A 20,569-nucleotide genomic window follows, 5' to 3' on the forward strand; every position below is an offset into this window, starting at 1 on the left:
AAGACCGAAAACTAAAAAAACTGCTGACCATACACTAAGACCGAAAACTAAAAAACTGCTGACCATACACTAAGACCGAAAACTAAAACATCTGCTGACCATACACTAAGACCGAAAACTAAAAAACTGCTGACCATACACTAAGACCGAAAACTAAAAAACTGCTGACCATACACTAAAAATGAAAACTAAAAAAACTGCTGACCATGCACTAAACCGAAAACTTAAAAAGCTGTTGACCATACATTAAGACAGAAAACTAAAAAACTGCTGACCATACACTAAGACCGAAAACTAAAAAAGCTGCTGACCATACACTAAGACCGAAAACTAAAAAACTGCTGACCATACACTAAGACCGAAAACTAAAAAACTGCTGACCATACACTAAAACCGAAAACTAAAAAAAACTGCTGACCATACACTAAGACTGAAAAGTAAAAAAACTGCTGACCATGCACTAAACCGAAAACTAAAAAAGCTGTTGACCATACACTAAGACCAAAAACTAAAAAAGCTGCTGACTATACACTGAGACCAAAAACTAAAAAAGCTGCTGACTATACACTGAGACCAAAAACTAAAAAAACTGCTGACCATACACTAACACTAAGACCGAAAACTAAAAAACTGCTGACCATACACTAAGACCGAAAACTAAAAAAGCTTCTGACCATACACTAAGACCGAAAAGTACAAAAACTGCTGACCATACACTAAGACTGAAAACTAAAAAACTGCTGACCATGCACTAAAACCGAAAACTAAAAAAAACTGCTGACCATACACTAAGACCGAAAACTAAACAAACTGCTGACCATGCACTAAACCGAAAACTAAAAAAGCTGTTGACCATACACTAAGACCGAAAACTAAAAAAGCTGCTGACCATACACTAAGACCGAACACTAAAAAAACTGCTGACCATACACTAAGACCAAAAACAAAAAAACTGCTGACCATACACTAAGACTGAAAACTAAAAAAGCTGCTGACCATACACTAAAACCGAAAACTAAAAAAACACTGCTGACCATACACTAAGACTGAAAACTAAAAAACTGCTGACCATGCACTAAACCGAAAACTAAACAAGATGTTGACAATACACTAAGACCGAATACTAAAAAAGCTGTTGACTATACACTGAGACCAAAAACTAAAAAAACTGCTGACCATACACTAACACTAAGACCGAAAACTAAAAAACTGCTGACCATACACTAAGACTGAAAACTAGAAAAACTGCTGACCATACATAAGACCGAAAACTAAAAAACTGCTGACCATACACTAAGACCGAAAACTAAGAAAACTGCTGACCATACACTAAAACCAAAACTAAAAAAAACTGCTGACCATACACTAAGACTGAAAACTAAAAAAAACTGCTGACCATGCACTAAGCCGAAAACTAAAAAACTGATGACCATACACTATGACCGAAAACTAAAAAAGTTTCTGACTATACACTGAGACCAAAAACTAAAAAAACTGCTGACCATACACTAACACTGAAAACTAGAAAAACTGCTGACCATACACTAAGACCGAAAACTAAAAAAACTGCTGACCATACACTGAGACAGAAAACTACAAAAACTGCTGACCATACACTAAGACTGAAAACTAAAAAACTGCTGAACATACACTAAAACCGAAAACTAAAAAAAACTTCTGACCATACACTAAGACCGAAAACTAAACAAACTGCTGACCATGCACTAAACCGAAAACTAAAAAAGCTGTTGACCATACACTAAGACCGAAAACTAAAAAAGCTGTTGACATACACTAAGACCGAACACTAAAAAAAAATGCTGACCATACACTAAGACTGAAAACCAAATAAACTGTTGACTATACACTAAGACTGAAAACTAAAAAAACTGCTGACCATACACTAAGACTGAAAACTAAAATAACTGCTTACCATACACTAAGACTTAAAACTAAAAAAACTGCTGACCATACACTAAGACTGAAAACTAAAAAAACTGATGACCGTACACTAAGACCGAAAACTAAAAAAAACTGCTGACCATACACTAAGACAAAAAAACTGCTGACCATACACTAAGACCGAAAACTAAAAAAACTGCTGACCATACACTAAGACTGAAAACTAAAAATACTGCTGACCATACACAAGGATGGAAAACTAAAAATACTGCTGACCATACACTAAGATTGAAAACTAAAAATACTGCTTACCATACACTAAGACTGAAAACTAAAAAAACTGCTGACCATACACTAAGACCAAAAACAAAAAAACTGCTCACCATACACTAAGACTGAAAACTAAAAAAGCTGGTGACCATACACTAAGACTGAAAACTAAAAAAAACTGCTGACCATACACTGAGACTGAAACTAAAAAAACTGCTGACCATACACTAAGACTGAAAACTAAAAAAACTGCTGACCATACACTAAGACTGAAAACTAGAAAAACTGCTGACCATACACTAAGACTGAAAACTAAAAAAGCTGCTGACCATACACTAAGATTGAAAACTAAAAATACTGCTGACCATACACTAAGACCAAAAACTAAAAAAACTGCTGACCATACACTAAGACCAAAAACTAAAAAAACTGCTGACCATACACTAAGACTGAAAACTAAAAAAACTGCTGACCATACACTAAGACCAAAAACTAAAAAAACTGCTGACCATACACTAAGACCAAAAACTAAAGAACTGCTGACCATACACTAAGACCGAAAACTAAAAAACTGCTGACCATACACTAAAACCGAAAACTAAAAAAAACTGCTGACCATACACTAAGACTGAAAAGTAAAAAAACTGCTGACCATGCACTAAACCGAAAACTAAAAAAGCTGTTGACCATACACTAAGACCAAAAACTAAAAAAGCTGCTGACTATACACTGAGACCAAAAACTAAAAAAGCTGCTGACTATACACTGAGACCAAAAACTAAAAAAACTGCTGACCATACACTAACACTAAGACCGAAAACTAAAAAACTGCTGACCATACACTAAGACCGAAAACTAAAAAAGCTTCTGACCATACACTAAGACCGAAAAGTACAAAAACTGCTGACCATACACTAAGACTGAAAACTAAAAAACTGCTGACCATGCACTAAAACCGAAAACTAAAAAAAACTGCTGACCATACACTAAGACCGAAAACTAAACAAACTGCTGACCATGCACTAAACCGAAAACTAAAAAAGCTGTTGACCATACACTAAGACCGAAAACTAAAAAAGCTGCTGACCATACACTAAGACCGAACACTAAAAAAACTGCTGACCATACACTAAGACCAAAAACAAAAAAACTGCTGACCATACACTAAGACTGAAAACTAAAAAAGCTGCTGACCATACACTAAAACCGAAAACTAAAAAAACACTGCTGACCATACACTAAGACTGAAAACTAAAAAACTGCTGACCATGCACTAAACCGAAAACTAAACAAGATGTTGACAATACACTAAGACCGAATACTAAAAAAGCTGTTGACTATACACTGAGACCAAAAACTAAAAAAACTGCTGACCATACACTAACACTAAGACCGAAAACTAAAAAACTGCTGACCATACACTAAGACTGAAAACTAGAAAAACTGCTGACCATACATAAGACCGAAAACTAAAAAACTGCTGACCATACACTAAGACCGAAAACTAAGAAAACTGCTGACCATACACTAAAACCAAAACTAAAAAAAACTGCTGACCATACACTAAGACTGAAAACTAAAAAAAACTGCTGACCATGCACTAAGCCGAAAACTAAAAAACTGATGACCATACACTATGACCGAAAACTAAAAAAGTTTCTGACTATACACTGAGACCAAAAACTAAAAAAACTGCTGACCATACACTAACACTGAAAACTAGAAAAACTGCTGACCATACACTAAGACCGAAAACTAAAAAAACTGCTGACCATACACTGAGACAGAAAACTACAAAAACTGCTGACCATACACTAAGACTGAAAACTAAAAAACTGCTGAACATACACTAAAACCGAAAACTAAAAAAAACTTCTGACCATACACTAAGACCGAAAACTAAACAAACTGCTGACCATGCACTAAACCGAAAACTAAAAAAGCTGTTGACCATACACTAAGACCGAAAACTAAAAAAGCTGTTGACATACACTAAGACCGAACACTAAAAAAAAATGCTGACCATACACTAAGACTGAAAACCAAATAAACTGTTGACTATACACTAAGACTGAAAACTAAAAAAACTGCTGACCATACACTAAGACTGAAAACTAAAATAACTGCTTACCATACACTAAGACTTAAAACTAAAAAAACTGCTGACCATACACTAAGACTGAAAACTAAAAAAACTGATGACCGTACACTAAGACCGAAAACTAAAAAAAACTGCTGACCATACACTAAGACAAAAAAACTGCTGACCATACACTAAGACCGAAAACTAAAAAAACTGCTGACCATACACTAAGACTGAAAACTAAAAATACTGCTGACCATACACAAGGATGGAAAACTAAAAATACTGCTGACCATACACTAAGATTGAAAACTAAAAATACTGCTTACCATACACTAAGACTGAAAACTAAAAAAACTGCTGACCATACACTAAGACCAAAAACAAAAAAACTGCTCACCATACACTAAGACTGAAAACTAAAAAAGCTGGTGACCATACACTAAGACTGAAAACTAAAAAAAACTGCTGACCATACACTGAGACTGAAACTAAAAAAACTGCTGACCATACACTAAGACTGAAAACTAAAAAAACTGCTGACCATACACTAAGACTGAAAACTAGAAAAACTGCTGACCATACACTAAGACTGAAAACTAAAAAAGCTGCTGACCATACACTAAGATTGAAAACTAAAAATACTGCTGACCATACACTAAGACCAAAAACTAAAAAAACTGCTGACCATACACTAAGACCAAAAACTAAAAAAACTGCTGACCATACACTAAGACTGAAAACTAAAAAAACTGCTGACCATACACTAAGACCAAAAACTAAAAAAACTGCTGACCATACACTAAGACCAAAAACTAAAGAACTGCTGACCATTAACTAAGACCAAAAACTAAAAAAACTGCTGACCATACACTAAGACCAAAAACTAAAAAACTGCTGACCATACATTAAGACCAAAAACTAAAAAACTGCTGACCATACACTAAGACCAAAAACTAAAAAAACTGCTGACCATTCACTAAGACCAAAAACTAAAAAAACTGCTGACCATTCACTAAGACCAAAAACTAAAAAAACTGCTGACCATACACTAAGACCAAAAACTAAAAAACTGCTGACCATACATTAAGACCAAAAACTAAAAAAACTGCTGACCATACACTAAGACCAAAAACTAAAAAAACTGCTGACCATACACTAAGACCAAAAACTAAAAAAACTGCTGATTATACACTAAGACCGAAAACTAAAAAACTGATGACCATACACTTAGACCGAAAACTAAAAAAACTGCTGACCATACACTAAGACTGAAAACTAGAAAAACTGCTGACCATACACTAAGTCTGAAAACTAAAAAAACTGTTGACCATACACTAAGACCGAAAACTAAAAAAACTGCTGACCATACACTAAGACTGAAAACTAAAAAAACTGCTGACCATTCACTAAGACCAAAAACTAAAAAAACTGTTGACCATACACTAAGACTGAAAACTAAAAAAACTGCTGACCATTCACTTAGACCAAAAACTAAAAAACTGTTGACCATACATTAAGACCGAAAACTAAAAAAACTGCTGACCATTCACTAAGACCAAAAACTAAAAAAACTGCTGACCATACACTAAGACCAAACACTAAAAAAACTGCTGACCATACACTAAGACCGAAAACTAAAAAAACTGCTGACCATACACTAAGACTGAAAACTAGAAAAACTGCTGACCATACACTAAGTCTGAAAACTAAAAAAACTGTTGACCATACACTAAGACCAAAAACTAAAAAAACTGCTGACCATACACTAAGACTGAAAACTAAAAAAACTGCTGACTATTCACTAAGACCAAAAACTAAAAAAACTGTTGACCATACACTAAGACTGAAAACTAAAAAAACTGCTGACCATTCACTTAGACCAAAAACTAAAAAACTGTTGACCATACATTAAGACCGAAAACTAAAAAAACTGCTGACCATTCACTAAGACCAAAAACTAAAAAAACTGCTGACCATACACTAAGACCAAAAACTAAAAAAACTGCTGACCATACACTAAGACCGAAAACTAAAAAAACTGCTGACCATACACTAAGACTGAAAACTAGAAAAACTGCTGACCATACACTAAGTCTGAAAACTAAAAAAACTGTTGACCATACACTAAGACCGAAAACTAAAAAAACTAACCCAGAATAGAGTAAAGCTGATCATTGCAAAATAAAAAACACCTAAAAAGTGAAAAATACAAGGAGCATTAAAAATGAAAAGTAAAAAAAAAAAACGAGAAAAAAATAAGAAAAACAGCTGTATTTATAAGACTGACCAGAGAAGAGACACATGAAATGGCTACATAAAAGTCACTTGAACAGAGAAACTGAATAACTACTGACTGCCACACAGAACAATGCAATCAGAACAAATTATATTAAAGCTAGAAAAAAACTCAAGAAAACTGCAAATATAGATCTTATGGACAAAGAGACAAAATGATAAATGAATGCAGAAAATTAGCCCCAAAAATAATACAAAAACAGAAATGACAGCATGGCAAAGATAGTCCACTGGGAACTATGCAAAAGTGAACATGCAGACAAATGAGACAAATGATTGGAAAATGAAAATTCAATCAAGCAAGAAAACCAAACATAATAATAGTCAACAATAAGAAACAAAACTGCTAAATCGTAGATTTTGTTGTCAGGTGATCACTCATCTCTCTCTCAGAACAGACCAATAAGTCTCCTGTGCATCATGAGTAAGCTGCTGGAATCTGTGTTAAATAGAGAAGTAGTCAACTATTTCAGCAAAAACAACCTTCTTAGTGACTTGCAATATGGTTTCCGTTCTGCTAGATTTGCCAGCAATAATTGTAAGAAAGTAATAAAAAACGCAAGAGAGTTGTATGCTCAGTCTGTCAAGTCCGAAGTAGCTGAGCAGCGGCTTGGTTCCCACCAGTTTTGGCAAATAGCAAACAGAATCCTGAACAGAAGCATGTGCTCTATCCCAACTATCATCAATGGACCTGAGGTAATCTCGTCAGCATCAGACAAAGCCAAATTGTTTGCCAAGAACTTTGCAGCTAATTCTACCCTTTGCGACCAAGGCAGCCAACTCCCAATATTTCCTCCTGTATCAGAAAACACGCTATATGATATACATATATCTGTACGTAATGTTGCCAAGCTAATCAAAAATCTTGATTCCAGTAAAGCAACCGGCCCTGACGGTATTCCAATTATAGTACTCAAAAAACATCAACCAGAACTAGCGCCCATACTTACAAAACTGTTTAAACGTTGTCTTAAGGAGAATAGCTTCCCATCACCTTGGAAAATCTCATCAGTATGCCCTGTATTAAAAATTCAGGTGATCGCTCATCCCCCTCTCAGTACAGGCCAATAAGTCTCCTGTGCGTCATGAGTAAGTTAAATACAGAAGTAATCAACCATCTCAACAAAAATAACCTTCTTAGTGACACTCAATATGGTTTCCGTTCTGCTAGATCTACAACAAATGTGCTTACAGTTATATCTCATAGCATTAGCGAATCTCTCGATGGAAGCTTCCTCTCTAGGGCAATCACTCTTGACATATCAAAGGCCTTTGATAAAGTATGTTAATTTTGTTAGACTTGATTATTTAATTGCTTAATTAGATTATTAAATTATTTAATTAAATTATCTAATTATTTAATTTAATTATGTAATTATTTAATTTCAAGTAAAATAAAAATATGATCTCATTCCACCTTATAAAAAGAAATGAAAAATACTTTAAGGTAAAAAAAATATGGCTTTTTTTTACAAAATATATTTCTAGCAAATCACTTTTTTTTTCTTTCATTTTTTTAAGCCAATTTTTTTATTTCATTTTTTTAAGCCAATTTTCTTATATAACTTTCATGTAACATGACCCCTCCCCCATTTAATGGCTATCAGCAATTTCCTGAGAGAATCGTTTTCAAGTAATAATAACAAAGTTTTTTTATTTTTTAGAGAGTTGGGGAGCATCGACCTTAGACATACTTTTGTGTGTAAATAATCTTTGCAAATTTACTTTTTAATGTTGTTTTAGTTTTTGTAACTTGTGCAGTGATTTTTTCTTTTTTTTCAAAACATGCAGTTCAAAAAATGTTTTAATTTTATGTAGTGAATTCACTATTTTACAAAAAGCGCTTAAACAAAAATAAAAACTAATTATATCATTTTCACTTTGGAACTGCTGAAATTAAAAAAAAAAATTGGTATTGGTAAAAAAGTCGACGATTGTAAAAGAAGACAAAATAAAATAAAAACAAAAAAGCAAAAACAAAATGACAAATGTATTATGTTCTGGTGGTAACGCCTTGAATGGATAAAAATACATGAGACTGAGTCTATATGGTAAAAAAATAGTTGTGGTTAAGACCAAAAAATGGCCACTCCATGCTCTCTTTATTTGTAAGGAAAATAACTCTGCCTCAATATGTTGCATTCTTTCAAATTTTACTTGTGATCACAGACATAATCTTTCAATTTTATGGCTGGTCTACAAATACATCTTGACCTTCGAGTAAAAGGTGTTGAGGGTTTTTCCTCCACTGATGGAGTCTCTGTAGTTTCGTCCATATGTCTACTCTCAGGTATGACAGAATTCTCCATATTATCTGCAATGTTATCTGCCTGTATCTCAGGCATCACTTCCTCGGTGGCCATTGATAGGAGTTTCACAAGATGATCTGCATGTTTTCTCACTAGACCATCACAAGCTGGTCTGTATGTCTCCTTACTAACCCTCCATTAATCTCCACTTCAAAATTCACTGCTTCCAACTGTCTGGTAATGGTACTTTCAATCCATCGTTGACCAGATCCATAATTGTGTAAGAGTATATAATCAGCTACTTTGAAATCACAAAGTAGTACCATTACTTTGTTCCGTCTTTCTATTTTGTTTTTCATGTCCAGATCCTTGCAAGTATCTGGCTTTACCAAATGAAAAGCAGTTCTTAAGTACCGTTTGAACATCAGCTAAGCTGGAGAAACTACAGTTGATGAGTTGAGAGTTATTCTATAAGTGAATAAAAATCTGTTATCCCTTGGTTTCAAGTATTGCCTTGGTTTCTGTTTTCATCTTTTTAAGTGCTAATGTAATCCCTGCCAGCCATTTTTTAAACGACTGAGGAATTAGTAATGTGCATGCATAACAGCTTCGTAATAAACATCGCAACCTCCCCATGTTAAGAACGGCTTTCAGAATAAACATCCCCAGCTTTCCCATGTTAAGAACGGCTTCCGCAGAAATATCCCCAGCCTCCCCATGTTAAGAACGGCTTCCTGAATAAACATCTCAACCTCCCCATGATAAGAACGGCATTCAGATTAAGTATCCCAACCTCCTCATGTTAAGAACGGCTGTCAGAATAAACATCCCAGATTCCTCATGTTTAGAACGGCTTTCAGAATAAACATCCCCAGTCTCCCGATATTAAGAATGGCTTTCTGAATAAACGTCTCCACCTCCCCATGATAAGAACGGCATTCAGAATAAGTATCCCAACCTCCTCATTTTAAGAACGGCTTTCGGAATAAACATCCCAACCTCCCTATGTTTAGAACAGCTTTCGGAATAAACATACCAACCTCCCCATGTTAAGAATGACTTTCTGAATAAACATCCCCAGCCTCCTGATGTTAAGAATGGCTTTCTGAATAAACATCCCAACATCCTCATTTAAAATGAACGGTTTTCAGAATAAACATCCCCAGCCTCCCGATGTTAAGAACGGCTTTCTGAATAAACATCCCAACCTCCCCATTTTAAGAACAGCTTTCGGAATAAACATCCCAACCTCCTCATGTAAAGATTGGCTTTCGGAATAAACACCCCAACCTCTCATGTTAAGAACAACTTTTGGAATAAACATCCTAACCTGCCCATGTTAAGAACGGCTTTCAGAATAAACATCTTCAGCCTCCCCATGTTCAGAACAACTTTCGGAATAAACATCCCCAGCCTCCCCATGTTAAGAACGGCTTTCAGAATAAACATCCAAACCTCACCATGATAAGAACGGCTTTCAGGATAAACAGCCCCAGACTCCCGATGTTAAGAACAGCTTTCTGAATAAACGTCCACACCTCCCCATGTTAAGAACGGCTTTCAGAATAAACATCCAAACCTCCTCATGCTAAGAATGCCTTTCGGAATAAACATCCCAAACTCCCCATGTTTAGAATGGGTTTCGGAATAAACATCCCAATCTCCTCATGTTAAGAACGGCTTACAGAATAAACATCCCCAGCCTTCCCATGTGAGGAACGGCTTTCAGAATAAACATCCCAACCTCCCCATGTTCAGAACGGCTTTGGGAATAAACATCCCCAGCCTCCCGATGTTAAGAACGGCTTTCTGAATAAACATCCCAACCTCCCCATGTTCAGAACGGCTTTGGGAATAAACATCCCCAGCCTCCCGATGTTAAGAACGGCTTTCTGAATAAACATCCCAACCTCCCCATGTTAAGAACAGCTTTCAGGATAAACATTGTAACCTCCTCATGTTAAGAATGGCTTTCGGAATAAACATCGCAACCTCCCCATGTATAGAACGGCTTTTGGTATAAACATCCCAACCTCCCCATGTTAAGAATGACTTTCTGAATAAACATCCCCAGCCTCCTGATGTTAAGAATGGCTTTCTGAATAAACATCCCAACATCCTCATTTTAAGAACGGTTTTCAGAATAAACATCCCCAGCCTCCCGATGTTAAGAACGGTGTTCTGAATAAACATCCCAACCTCCCCATTTTAAGAACAGCTTTCGGAATAAACATCCCAACCTCCTCATGTAAAGATTGGCTTTCGGAATAAACACCCCAACCTCTCATGTTAAGAACAGCTTTTGGAATAAACATCCTAACCTGCCCATGTTAAGAATGGCTTTCAGAATAAACATCTTCAGCCTCCCCATGTTCAGAACAACTTTCGGAATAAACATCCCCAGCCTCCCCATGTTAAGAACGGCTTTCAGAATAAACATCCAAACCTCACCATGATAAGAACGGCTTTCAGGATAAACAGCCCCAGACTCCCGATGTTAAGAACAGCTTTCTGAATAAACGTCCACACCTCCCCATGTTAAGAACGGCTTTCAGAATAAACATCCAAACCTCCTCATGCTAAGAATGCCTTTCGGAATAAACATCCCAAACTCCCCATGTTTAGAATGGGTTTCGGAATAAACATCCCAATCTCCTCATGTTAAGAACGGCTTACAGAATAAACATCCCCAGCCTTCCCATGTGAGGAACGGCTTTCAGAATAAACATCCCAACCTCCCATGTTCAGAACGGCTTTGGGAATAAACATCCCCAGCCTCCCGATGTTAAGAACGGCTTTCTGAATAAACATCCCAACCTCCCCATGTTCAGAACGGCTTTGGGAATAAACATCCCCAGCCTCCCGATGTTAAGAACGGCTTTCTGAATAAACATCCCAACCTCCCCATGTTAAGAACAGCTTTCAGGATAAACATCGTAACCTCCTCATGTTAAGAATGGCTTTCGGAATAAACATCGCAACCTCCCCATGTATAGAACGGCTTTTGGTATAAACATCCCAACCTCCCCATTTTAAGAATGGTTTTCAGAATAAACATCTCAACCTCACCATGTTAAGAACTGCATTCCGAATAAACATCCCCAGTCTTCCAACGTTAAGAACAGCTTTCTGAATAAACATCCCAACTTCCCTGAGTAAAGAATGGCTTTCATGCTTTCATCCCAATCTCCCCATGTTTAGAACGGCTTTCGGTATAAACCTCCCAATGTCCCCATTTTAAGAATGGTTTTCAGAATAAACATCCATTCATCCCCATTGTAAGAACGGCTTTCTGAATAAGCATCCCAACCTCCCCATTTTAAGAATGGTTTTCAGAATAAACATCCCAATCTCCCCATGTTAAGAACGGCTTTCCGAATAAACATCCCCAGCCTCCCCATGTTAAGAACGGCTTTCAGAATAAACATCCCAACCTCCCATGTTAAGAACAGCTTTCATAATAAACATCCCCACCTCGCCATGTTAAGAACGACTTTCAGAATAAACATCCCCAGCTTCCCCATGTTAAGAACAGCTTTCAGAATAAACATCCCCATCCTCCCCTTGTTAAGAACAGTTTTCAGAATAAACATCCCAACCACCCCATGTTAAGAATGGCTTTTGGGATAAGCATCCCCAGACTCCCGTTGTTAAGAACAGCTTTTTGAATAAACATTCCAACCTCCCCATGATAAGAACGGCTTTCAGAATAAACATCCCAACCTCCTCATATTAAGAATGGTTTTTGGAGTAAACATCCCAACCTCCCCATGTTTAGAACGGCTTTCGGAATAAACATCCCAACCTCCTCATGTTAAGAACGGCTTTCCGAATAAACATCCCCAGCTTCCCAATGTTAAGAACGGCTTTCTGAATAAACGTCCACACCTCCCCATGTTAAGAACGGCTTTCAGAATAAACATCCCAACCTCCTCATTTTAAGAACGGTTTTCAGAATAAACATCCTAACCTCCCCATGTTAAGAATGTCTTATGGAATAAATATCCCCTGCCTCTCGATGTTAAGATCGGCTTTCTGAATAAACATTCCAACTTCCCATGTTAAGAACAGCTTTTGGAATAAACATCCCAACCTCCCCATGTTAAGAATGGCTTTCAGAATAAACTCCCCATTTTTTCCATTGTAGGAGATGGAAAATTATTTCCTTTGTTGTCTGCTTCAGTTACTCATATGCACATTACTAACTACTTGGTTGTGAAAACAAAATGGCTGCCAAGGATAACATTAGCTTTTACATAGGATATCATATGTTTTAATATCTGGTAAAACAACTTATCAGCCCCAAATTTAATTGTAATATTCGTTGTCAGCATACCCTTAAACCTATGTCAGTCAACATCTACAATCCAAAAACTGCTACACGATTGAAATCAACTAATGAAAGTGTTCTGGGATAGTTAACATCTTTATATCGATGATAGTATGGATTCATCTGGCACTATGTAAGCTAGACATTTCTGCCATCAAGTGAAGAGCACACATGTAGTTTAAATACTCTTTTATTTTAATATCGTGACCCCTAAACAGGATCACAACATTGGTGATGTATGCATTCGAAAAAGGACCCACAAGGATCTCCTTTGGATAAATCACCAACTTCTCTTCAACAAACTCATCTTTTTCTACCTTCTTTGAAAAAGTAAAGATTGGCTTCACAAAGTTTTTTCAATGATGAAAAACGAACTCACTTCAGAAAAGTTTATTTTTTTCAAAAAGCCGTGGATAGAAGAAAATCTGTCTATTGCTTAAAAATTGACCTAATTCATTTCTAACTTTTGGTTTATGCAAGTCATGCAAAGTTTTTAAATTTTTTTTGCTCTAGAATTTTTTTTTTCTTTATCCAAAGTCCTTTCTTTTTGGACTGTTCGTTGAAACGAAACATTTTTGGTTTTAAACAAACAAACCAAAGAAAAAAAACAGAAACTAGCTTTTTCTTGTGGGCTTGACAACTTTTGCTTGCACACATATCTTAATTTTTCCTCTTTGCAAGAAGCCATTTTCGTTTTACAGTATATATTTGAAAAGATATGTTATTACTGTGACCTAAAAGTTTCTCTGTCGATAATCTGCATGATTTTCATTTTCTTGGTAAAACGAGAAAAGAAAAAAGAAATATACCAACTCTATGAAGGATTGAAACCGCATTCACTTCATTACAAGAATTTAGGACAATAATGTCCTTGATTGGATTTTTCCTACAAAAAGGGATTTCAATTCATTTTATTATTCCAAATTCTTTTGGACTCAAAATTCTTCATATATTTTTTCTCGAGAGCTAAAATAAATTCTCAATTGTCTTTTGTTCTCTGTGGAAAATTGAACATTTTTTCTGTTAAAATCACATGTACGTGAATTTTTTTTTTTTTTTTTTGTGACTACTAATTTGGCAAATCTTCTCCATCGTGGTTTTTCTGTTTAGCATTTCTTAGACCCTGATTTGTCTTGTGAGTCTATTTATTTTTCAAAATGGAAGCGCTTTCAAGGAAACTAGTTGAAATGATATGTTTACAACAGATTCAGACTTTGGAATTACAGAAACAAAGAGAAGAAAAAAGAGTAAGAGAAAGAAAAGAAAGAGAATGAGAAAAAGAAAAAAGAGAAAGTGAAGTGGAAAGAAAGAAAAGAAAAAAGAGGCAGAAAGAAGAGAAAGAAAAGAGGAAAGAAGGCAATGCAGACAGAGGCAAAGAAAAAAAATTGGAATTACTAACTAAAATAATAGCATAGAAAGACAGCAATGAGTCAGACCAGAATGTTTTTCTCAAACGCAATCTGATCAGCATTAGAAATATGAAGAAGACTTTTGAAGTCTATTTTCGCAGATTTTGTGACGACTCAAGCAGAGGACGAAAATGTACAGAAGTACGTGACAGTAAAAATTGGGGACAAGAATGTTAGACTTCAACTTGACAGTGGTTCAGATTTGTCCATCATAAACCACCAAACTTGATGCAAATTCGGAAAACTGAAGGTGAGAACCAAGAAAATTGCTCATTCAATAATTGAAGAAAGAATAAGATTTGAAGGTGAGGTGACCACTAATGTAACGTTCAAACGAAAAAACACTGAATCTCAAGATGTTTGTATTAAAAACACTAATAATCTTTTTTAGGATAGACTAGATCCAAAAATTTGAACTATTGGACTCGCCCATTAGCGATTTTTGGTAAAAAGTGGATAACTTTACAGCCGAAGCTAAAAAACTAAAGAAAGACCTGAATGAGTCGTTCCCCAATGGTTTTTTTTTCAGACAAACTAGGCCACTGTACAAAAATGGAGGCGAAGTTCAAGTTATAAGACAATGCCACCCCAGTCTTCAAAAAAAAATGTAGCGTACCGTTTGCCTCTATACAAAAGATTGACATAGAACTGGTCAGACTCATTAAAGCATAAATTTTGACTCCAGTCAACTACAGCGCATGGGCTGCCCGCGCCGTGTATGTAAAGAAAAATTAAAAGGATATCAGAGCCTTTGTAAACTAATGTTCTGGAAGCCATTTTAATAACTGGAAATTGTAAAGTTGAAAATGTGTTAATTCCTTGGATTTTTCTTATTCCTTCTGACATGCTTACATTTCTCAATAAAAATTAGTTTTGCCAAAAAAAACCCTCAAAGTTGAACTTAATCTTCAGACACCTTGCTTTTCTCATGGCCAGTTGTATGTTATTTGCTCACGCATTTAAAGTCCTGAAAAACTCTATATTTACACACCTGTTAAAGGTCACCCTCAAAATGTTGTTGATGTAGAGGTGCTTCAAAATTAATGCTACAGATACATTTACCAGTGTTTAGATTTGCACTGCTGGAAACTAAATTTTAATTATTTCATTAACAGACAGAATAGATTACTAATGTCCCCTAATAGTTAAACGAAAGAAGATTTAACAGTTTTCAAATATGCACTATGATATAAAATAATAATTGCAATTCTTACATCATATTTTGAAAAAAGGACTAAAAGATAAAAGATTAAACTAGAAAAGAAGATTAGAGCTACTGGCGACACCTCTATAAAATGCACCTACTGCGCCTACCTTATGAGGGATGTGGAAAAGGAGGCCATAATGAATTAATGTTTTGTTTAATCAATAAGATAATTATGTATGGGGGCAGAATATTCAAATATATCAAATATAAACTGGCAACACCGGATACTTCAGCTAGTCAAGAATAAAACAAGAAGCAGAAAAATTGTCACTCAAGCTAGAAATTAAAAACTTTATTTTTTTATTTTTGAAACAGAAGCATTCCTATCTCAAACGTTACAAAAACGTTGTCAAACAATAGTTTTTTGGGGTTTTTTTTTGTTTCATAAAAAACAAGATAAACAATATAATAAACAATATAATTTCATTAAATTTAGATTTATTCTTTTAATTCTTCACTTTTCCATGTAACGTGCACCTCACCAAGGGAATATATTATACGTATGATATATAAATGTATATCTTATGTTGTATGCATGCTAATTAATGCAAAAAAAAAAATTATTATTACTCCTATCTTACCATCAAAACGGGTTACTGTTAATTAAAATCAATCATACAACATAATACTTTTAAATACTTTATGTAGAGACAAAAGGTTCAAAGACACTTTTATTTTTAAATTAATGTTTGCTGTTATTCATTATTCATGCAAATTCATTTCCCCTTTCTTTTCATTTCTTGACGATCTTATTTTTAAAAAATATATAAAAATTACAAAATTATTATCTATTCATATGAATACAGACTTCTTGTCATTTATTTGTATATGTTGTATATTTAACACATATCGAGCTTCAGAAATAAAAGTTTTGGTATAAATAAAGGTTGAAATATCATTGAATAAACATATTTTTCCCAGAAACATATTGATATAAATAAATGCTTTTACAACAAACTTGTGAATGAAATGTTTATCATTTAACATTTCGATTTCAAATATTTAAAATATCGAACTTTGTGAAGAGATAGTGAGTTGGCAAAGTCAGCAAATCTATGTATGTTGTATACAAAACTTAAGTAGGCGATTGGGATATATGCTAGTACAGGGTGCCTTTTTTTTAGAGGCGGCAAACTTTAAATTAAAATAAATCACAGAAAAATATTTTTATTATACAAACATATGGTTTATTCCAAAGATTAATTTTTGGCATTATAATTTAAATGCACTTTTGAGCATATGACCCTACGGTTCGCGTGTATATGGTGTAATCTAGAGGTCCGATGTTCACAAACCCTATACATTAAATTGGTCTATATTTCGGCAGTAATAAGCAAGTGTTCTATTGTGTCTGGTTTATCAGCGTAGACATGAGATTTTAAATGTCCCCAAAGAAAATAATCTAATGGGATTAAATTACAAGAAGAAGGTTTATTTGTGAAATTATTTATCAAATGTAAATAAAACAAATTTGTATAATTGGCAAACATTGATCAGTCTCTTCATGGTGAATTGCTAAATCAAACTGAACTCACAATAACCGATAGTTGCCAAATCTGCAATTAAAGAAAATAAAGTTGTCAATTTAAAGTTTGCAGTCTCTAAGAAATAACACCCTATATATATATGAAAAAGAGTTTTCAGTAAAATGCAAATAGCTCGAGTTGAGGCAGTCATATAGACCATGGTTTCCTAAAGTGGAGCCCTAGGATCTCATGAGTGAGGCTTATAAGCTCCACAAGCCCTTTCTTAAAAAGGACTAAATGCTTTATATGAAGAAATTAAATTGGTACAGACATTTTGTTATGGATCTTTTTTACTGGAAATAGATATTATACATAACTACAGGTGTAAAGAGTTTCTGGATGATTCATAAAAAAGTAAATAAAATAAAAAAATGCAACAATTTTTGAATAATCAAAAACAAAAAAAAAATGGTTGTAAACACGAAAACATAGCAAAAACACGAACAGGAACAACTAATGAACAAGTATAAGTTAAAATTTAAAAATGATTTTCATATTTATTTTAGTTATTGGTGCATGAAAAACTTTTGTCATGCTCAGGGGCTCCATGGTGTCCTGAAGTTTGGGAAACTCTGACATAAACAATACTAAATATGCCTCTGCCTACTTCCACACACATACACACAGAGTCTCTAAGTAGTGTTGGAGTATTCCATTATATTTCTCAAGAGGTACAGATGTACTTTAAAAACTGAAACAGATTAGGCAAATAATTTTAATAAAAGTGATTTTATTCACACTTTCTATTCAAAGTGGTTTGTCATCATTATAGTGTGCTATCCATTTCTTCAGACAACTATTTTTGAGATGGAGCTTGATCATTTGAATTATTCAGACTACTATTTTCACAACATTTCAGCTGATGTAACTTCCGACCCTCTTTAGGTGCATCTTTTCAAATTTGTGAATCTATATAAACTTTCTCTTGGATTTATTTATTTAGATGTAGATTATTCTTAATATGACTGACAGAACAAGGACAATCTACATCCGAGTTTGAGATAAAGCATTTGAAATTCCATATAGGTTCTCAACTTTGAAAAGATGCACTTAAAAAGTGTTAGAGGTTATATCAACTGAAATGTTCAAATAACAAGCAAGATTAAGAACAGTGAATAACACAAATAATACAAATTATATGAGCTGTGGAACCGTTTGCCTCAGAAAGTGTTAAAAATATAAATGGCTGTAAGAAATAAAAATGGGTCGATGTTTGTAGCATTTAGGATTTAGTGATTTAAACAAACTCTAAAAATGTTAATTCGTTTTTTCGTCAGATCTTTGAAAGACTTTCGTATTATTGGCTCAAATTGCTATTTGATGAGGGTCTATGTTGATGATAATTATGCGAAGTAAAAATAAACAATATTGCTTTGAAAAGGACTATTATAAAATGATTTGAATATCAAAGACTGAGTGATTATGATTATTGCTAATATATAGGTGATGTGATATAATTATGATTATTCGTAATAAATAGGTAATGCGATATAAACCATAAAAACATCATATGAAGGAATGTTAATAAAATTAAAATTTGTCAATTTTTTATCAAAATTGTTAATTCTTCTAAGAAAATATGAATATCTTTTTTTAGAAATACTTTCTTCAATTTTATTAAAATTAGTTTTATTTGCTTTTTTAGAATTGAAATTGAATATATTAAACATCAACAGTAACGTAACTTGATCAAAATTGTTACTTTTCGATTGTTTGCAAGTTAATATTAAATAGTCTGCCTTATGAAAAAGTTTTGAAAAAAGACTTGAATGAGAATTGATAATTTGTATTTTTTGACTCAATATGGAAAATTCTTCTCATTTTAGATGTAATTCTCACAATGTTTTGGTTGATGTAACCTCCGACCTGCATCAAGTGTGTCTTGTCAAGTTCAGAAATCTGTATGTCAAACTTGGAATTTTTCTGTATGGAATTTTGAACGTTTATTTAACCTTTATTTAATTTTGAACATTTATTTAAGCACAACTGACAGAACAAGAACAAGCTACCTCCATGGATTAAAGAAATGGTTCCGTTTGAAATTCTGTACAGATTTCTAAGTTTGGCAAAACACAAAAAAAGTTACGTCAACTGAAAGATTGTGAAAACAACATAATAATAATAGAACAAATAATTGCAATTGATTTGGAACTAACAAAAATTGGGTTTACTTTTAAAAAAGAAAAAAGTTGCTTATTCTTTTAATCTTCCTGTTCATTTGTCATTTTTTTTCTTTTATATTTAATGTACTTTTGCAAAAAAAATGAATATCTGTATTTAAGGTACACTATATGGAATTTGCTCAAATCTTGAAAATGTTTGCAAATTTAATGAAATCTAAGGTGATAATTATAAATTTTTAGTTTGATTAAAAACATGTTAACTTGTTTCAGTTTAATTGTTATTTGATTAATACATTATGTCTTTTTGTGAATATAATTTGAATGAAAACATCATTCTATTATTTTCCTATATTTCAGCATTTGCCTTTCATTATGTGGACATATGAAAGTATTTAGTAATTAATGACGATTGATGAGATCATTGCTATTGTCTCTTTATTACACAGGAGATTTTGAAGCCTTGACTTCTGATGATCACTGGAAAAAGGATGAAATTCTTGCTGCTAAGATCAAAAAATTTCTCTCGGTAAGTCGCATACATATGAAATGTTGTTTTCAGTATAAAACTTCATTTCACTTGAATAAAGTTTTCTTGAAAATACAATGTCTTTAAATGCATCTCTATGTCATTCTAAATTGGTTTGTTTTCTTGTTTATGAACTCATTCTATACACTAACGATTTCAGAAATGTATTTGTACACTATTATCTGTGTAAATAATAAGTTATACTGTGGCATTTTTTTTTCTTCTGTATGATTGGCACAAAGACAAATTTCATGGCTTGTATTTTTAAGAATTGTTTGGAATCAATTGCTAAACTGTTTATTATCGAATGTTGTGTTGTACTATATTTATTTTTATATGCTTTTGTAATTCTTTGATCAAACTTCATAATTAAAGTAAAAAAGTAAAGGTAAATTTAGAATTTATCGATAAAACTTACCAAAAACTATCTGAAAAATTAAAATTATTTTAGTTATAAAATGTAAAGTTTTTAGGTGATGTTCCCAATATTTTCAATAATATTGTAATGTTATCAATATTTTAAATAATGATGTATGTAATGTGTTCACTTACATAAACCGCATGAAAAGGACATTCCTTGTTTCATTTAGAAGCTTATTTTCAGTTAAGGGTGAAGGAATCAATATTTTTAGCCAATTTTTCAATA

The 20,569-nt window shown here is 33.8% G+C and overlaps 1 protein-coding gene across 7 annotated transcripts in view; it reads left to right on the top strand.

Annotated features, from left to right (window-relative positions):
- The window catches only part of LOC145296047 (regulating synaptic membrane exocytosis protein 2-like), an 874,180-nt gene that overhangs the window by 509,910 nt on the left and 343,701 nt on the right, over window positions 1-20,569 (top strand). For all 7 annotated transcript variants that reach the window (XM_080142091.1, XM_080142092.1, XM_080142093.1 and 4 more), the window contains one exon: window positions 19,844-19,923. In XM_080142091.1, coding sequence (XP_079998217.1) covers window positions 19,844-19,923 — 80 coding nt within the window. The remainder of the gene's footprint in view (window positions 1-19,843; window positions 19,924-20,569) is intronic.

This window comes from Euprymna scolopes, chromosome 16 (genome assembly GCF_053919585.1).
Source record: "Euprymna scolopes isolate OS-2025 chromosome 16, ASM5391958v1, whole genome shotgun sequence".
Lineage (NCBI taxonomy): Eukaryota > Metazoa > Mollusca > Cephalopoda > Sepiida > Sepiolidae > Euprymna > Euprymna scolopes.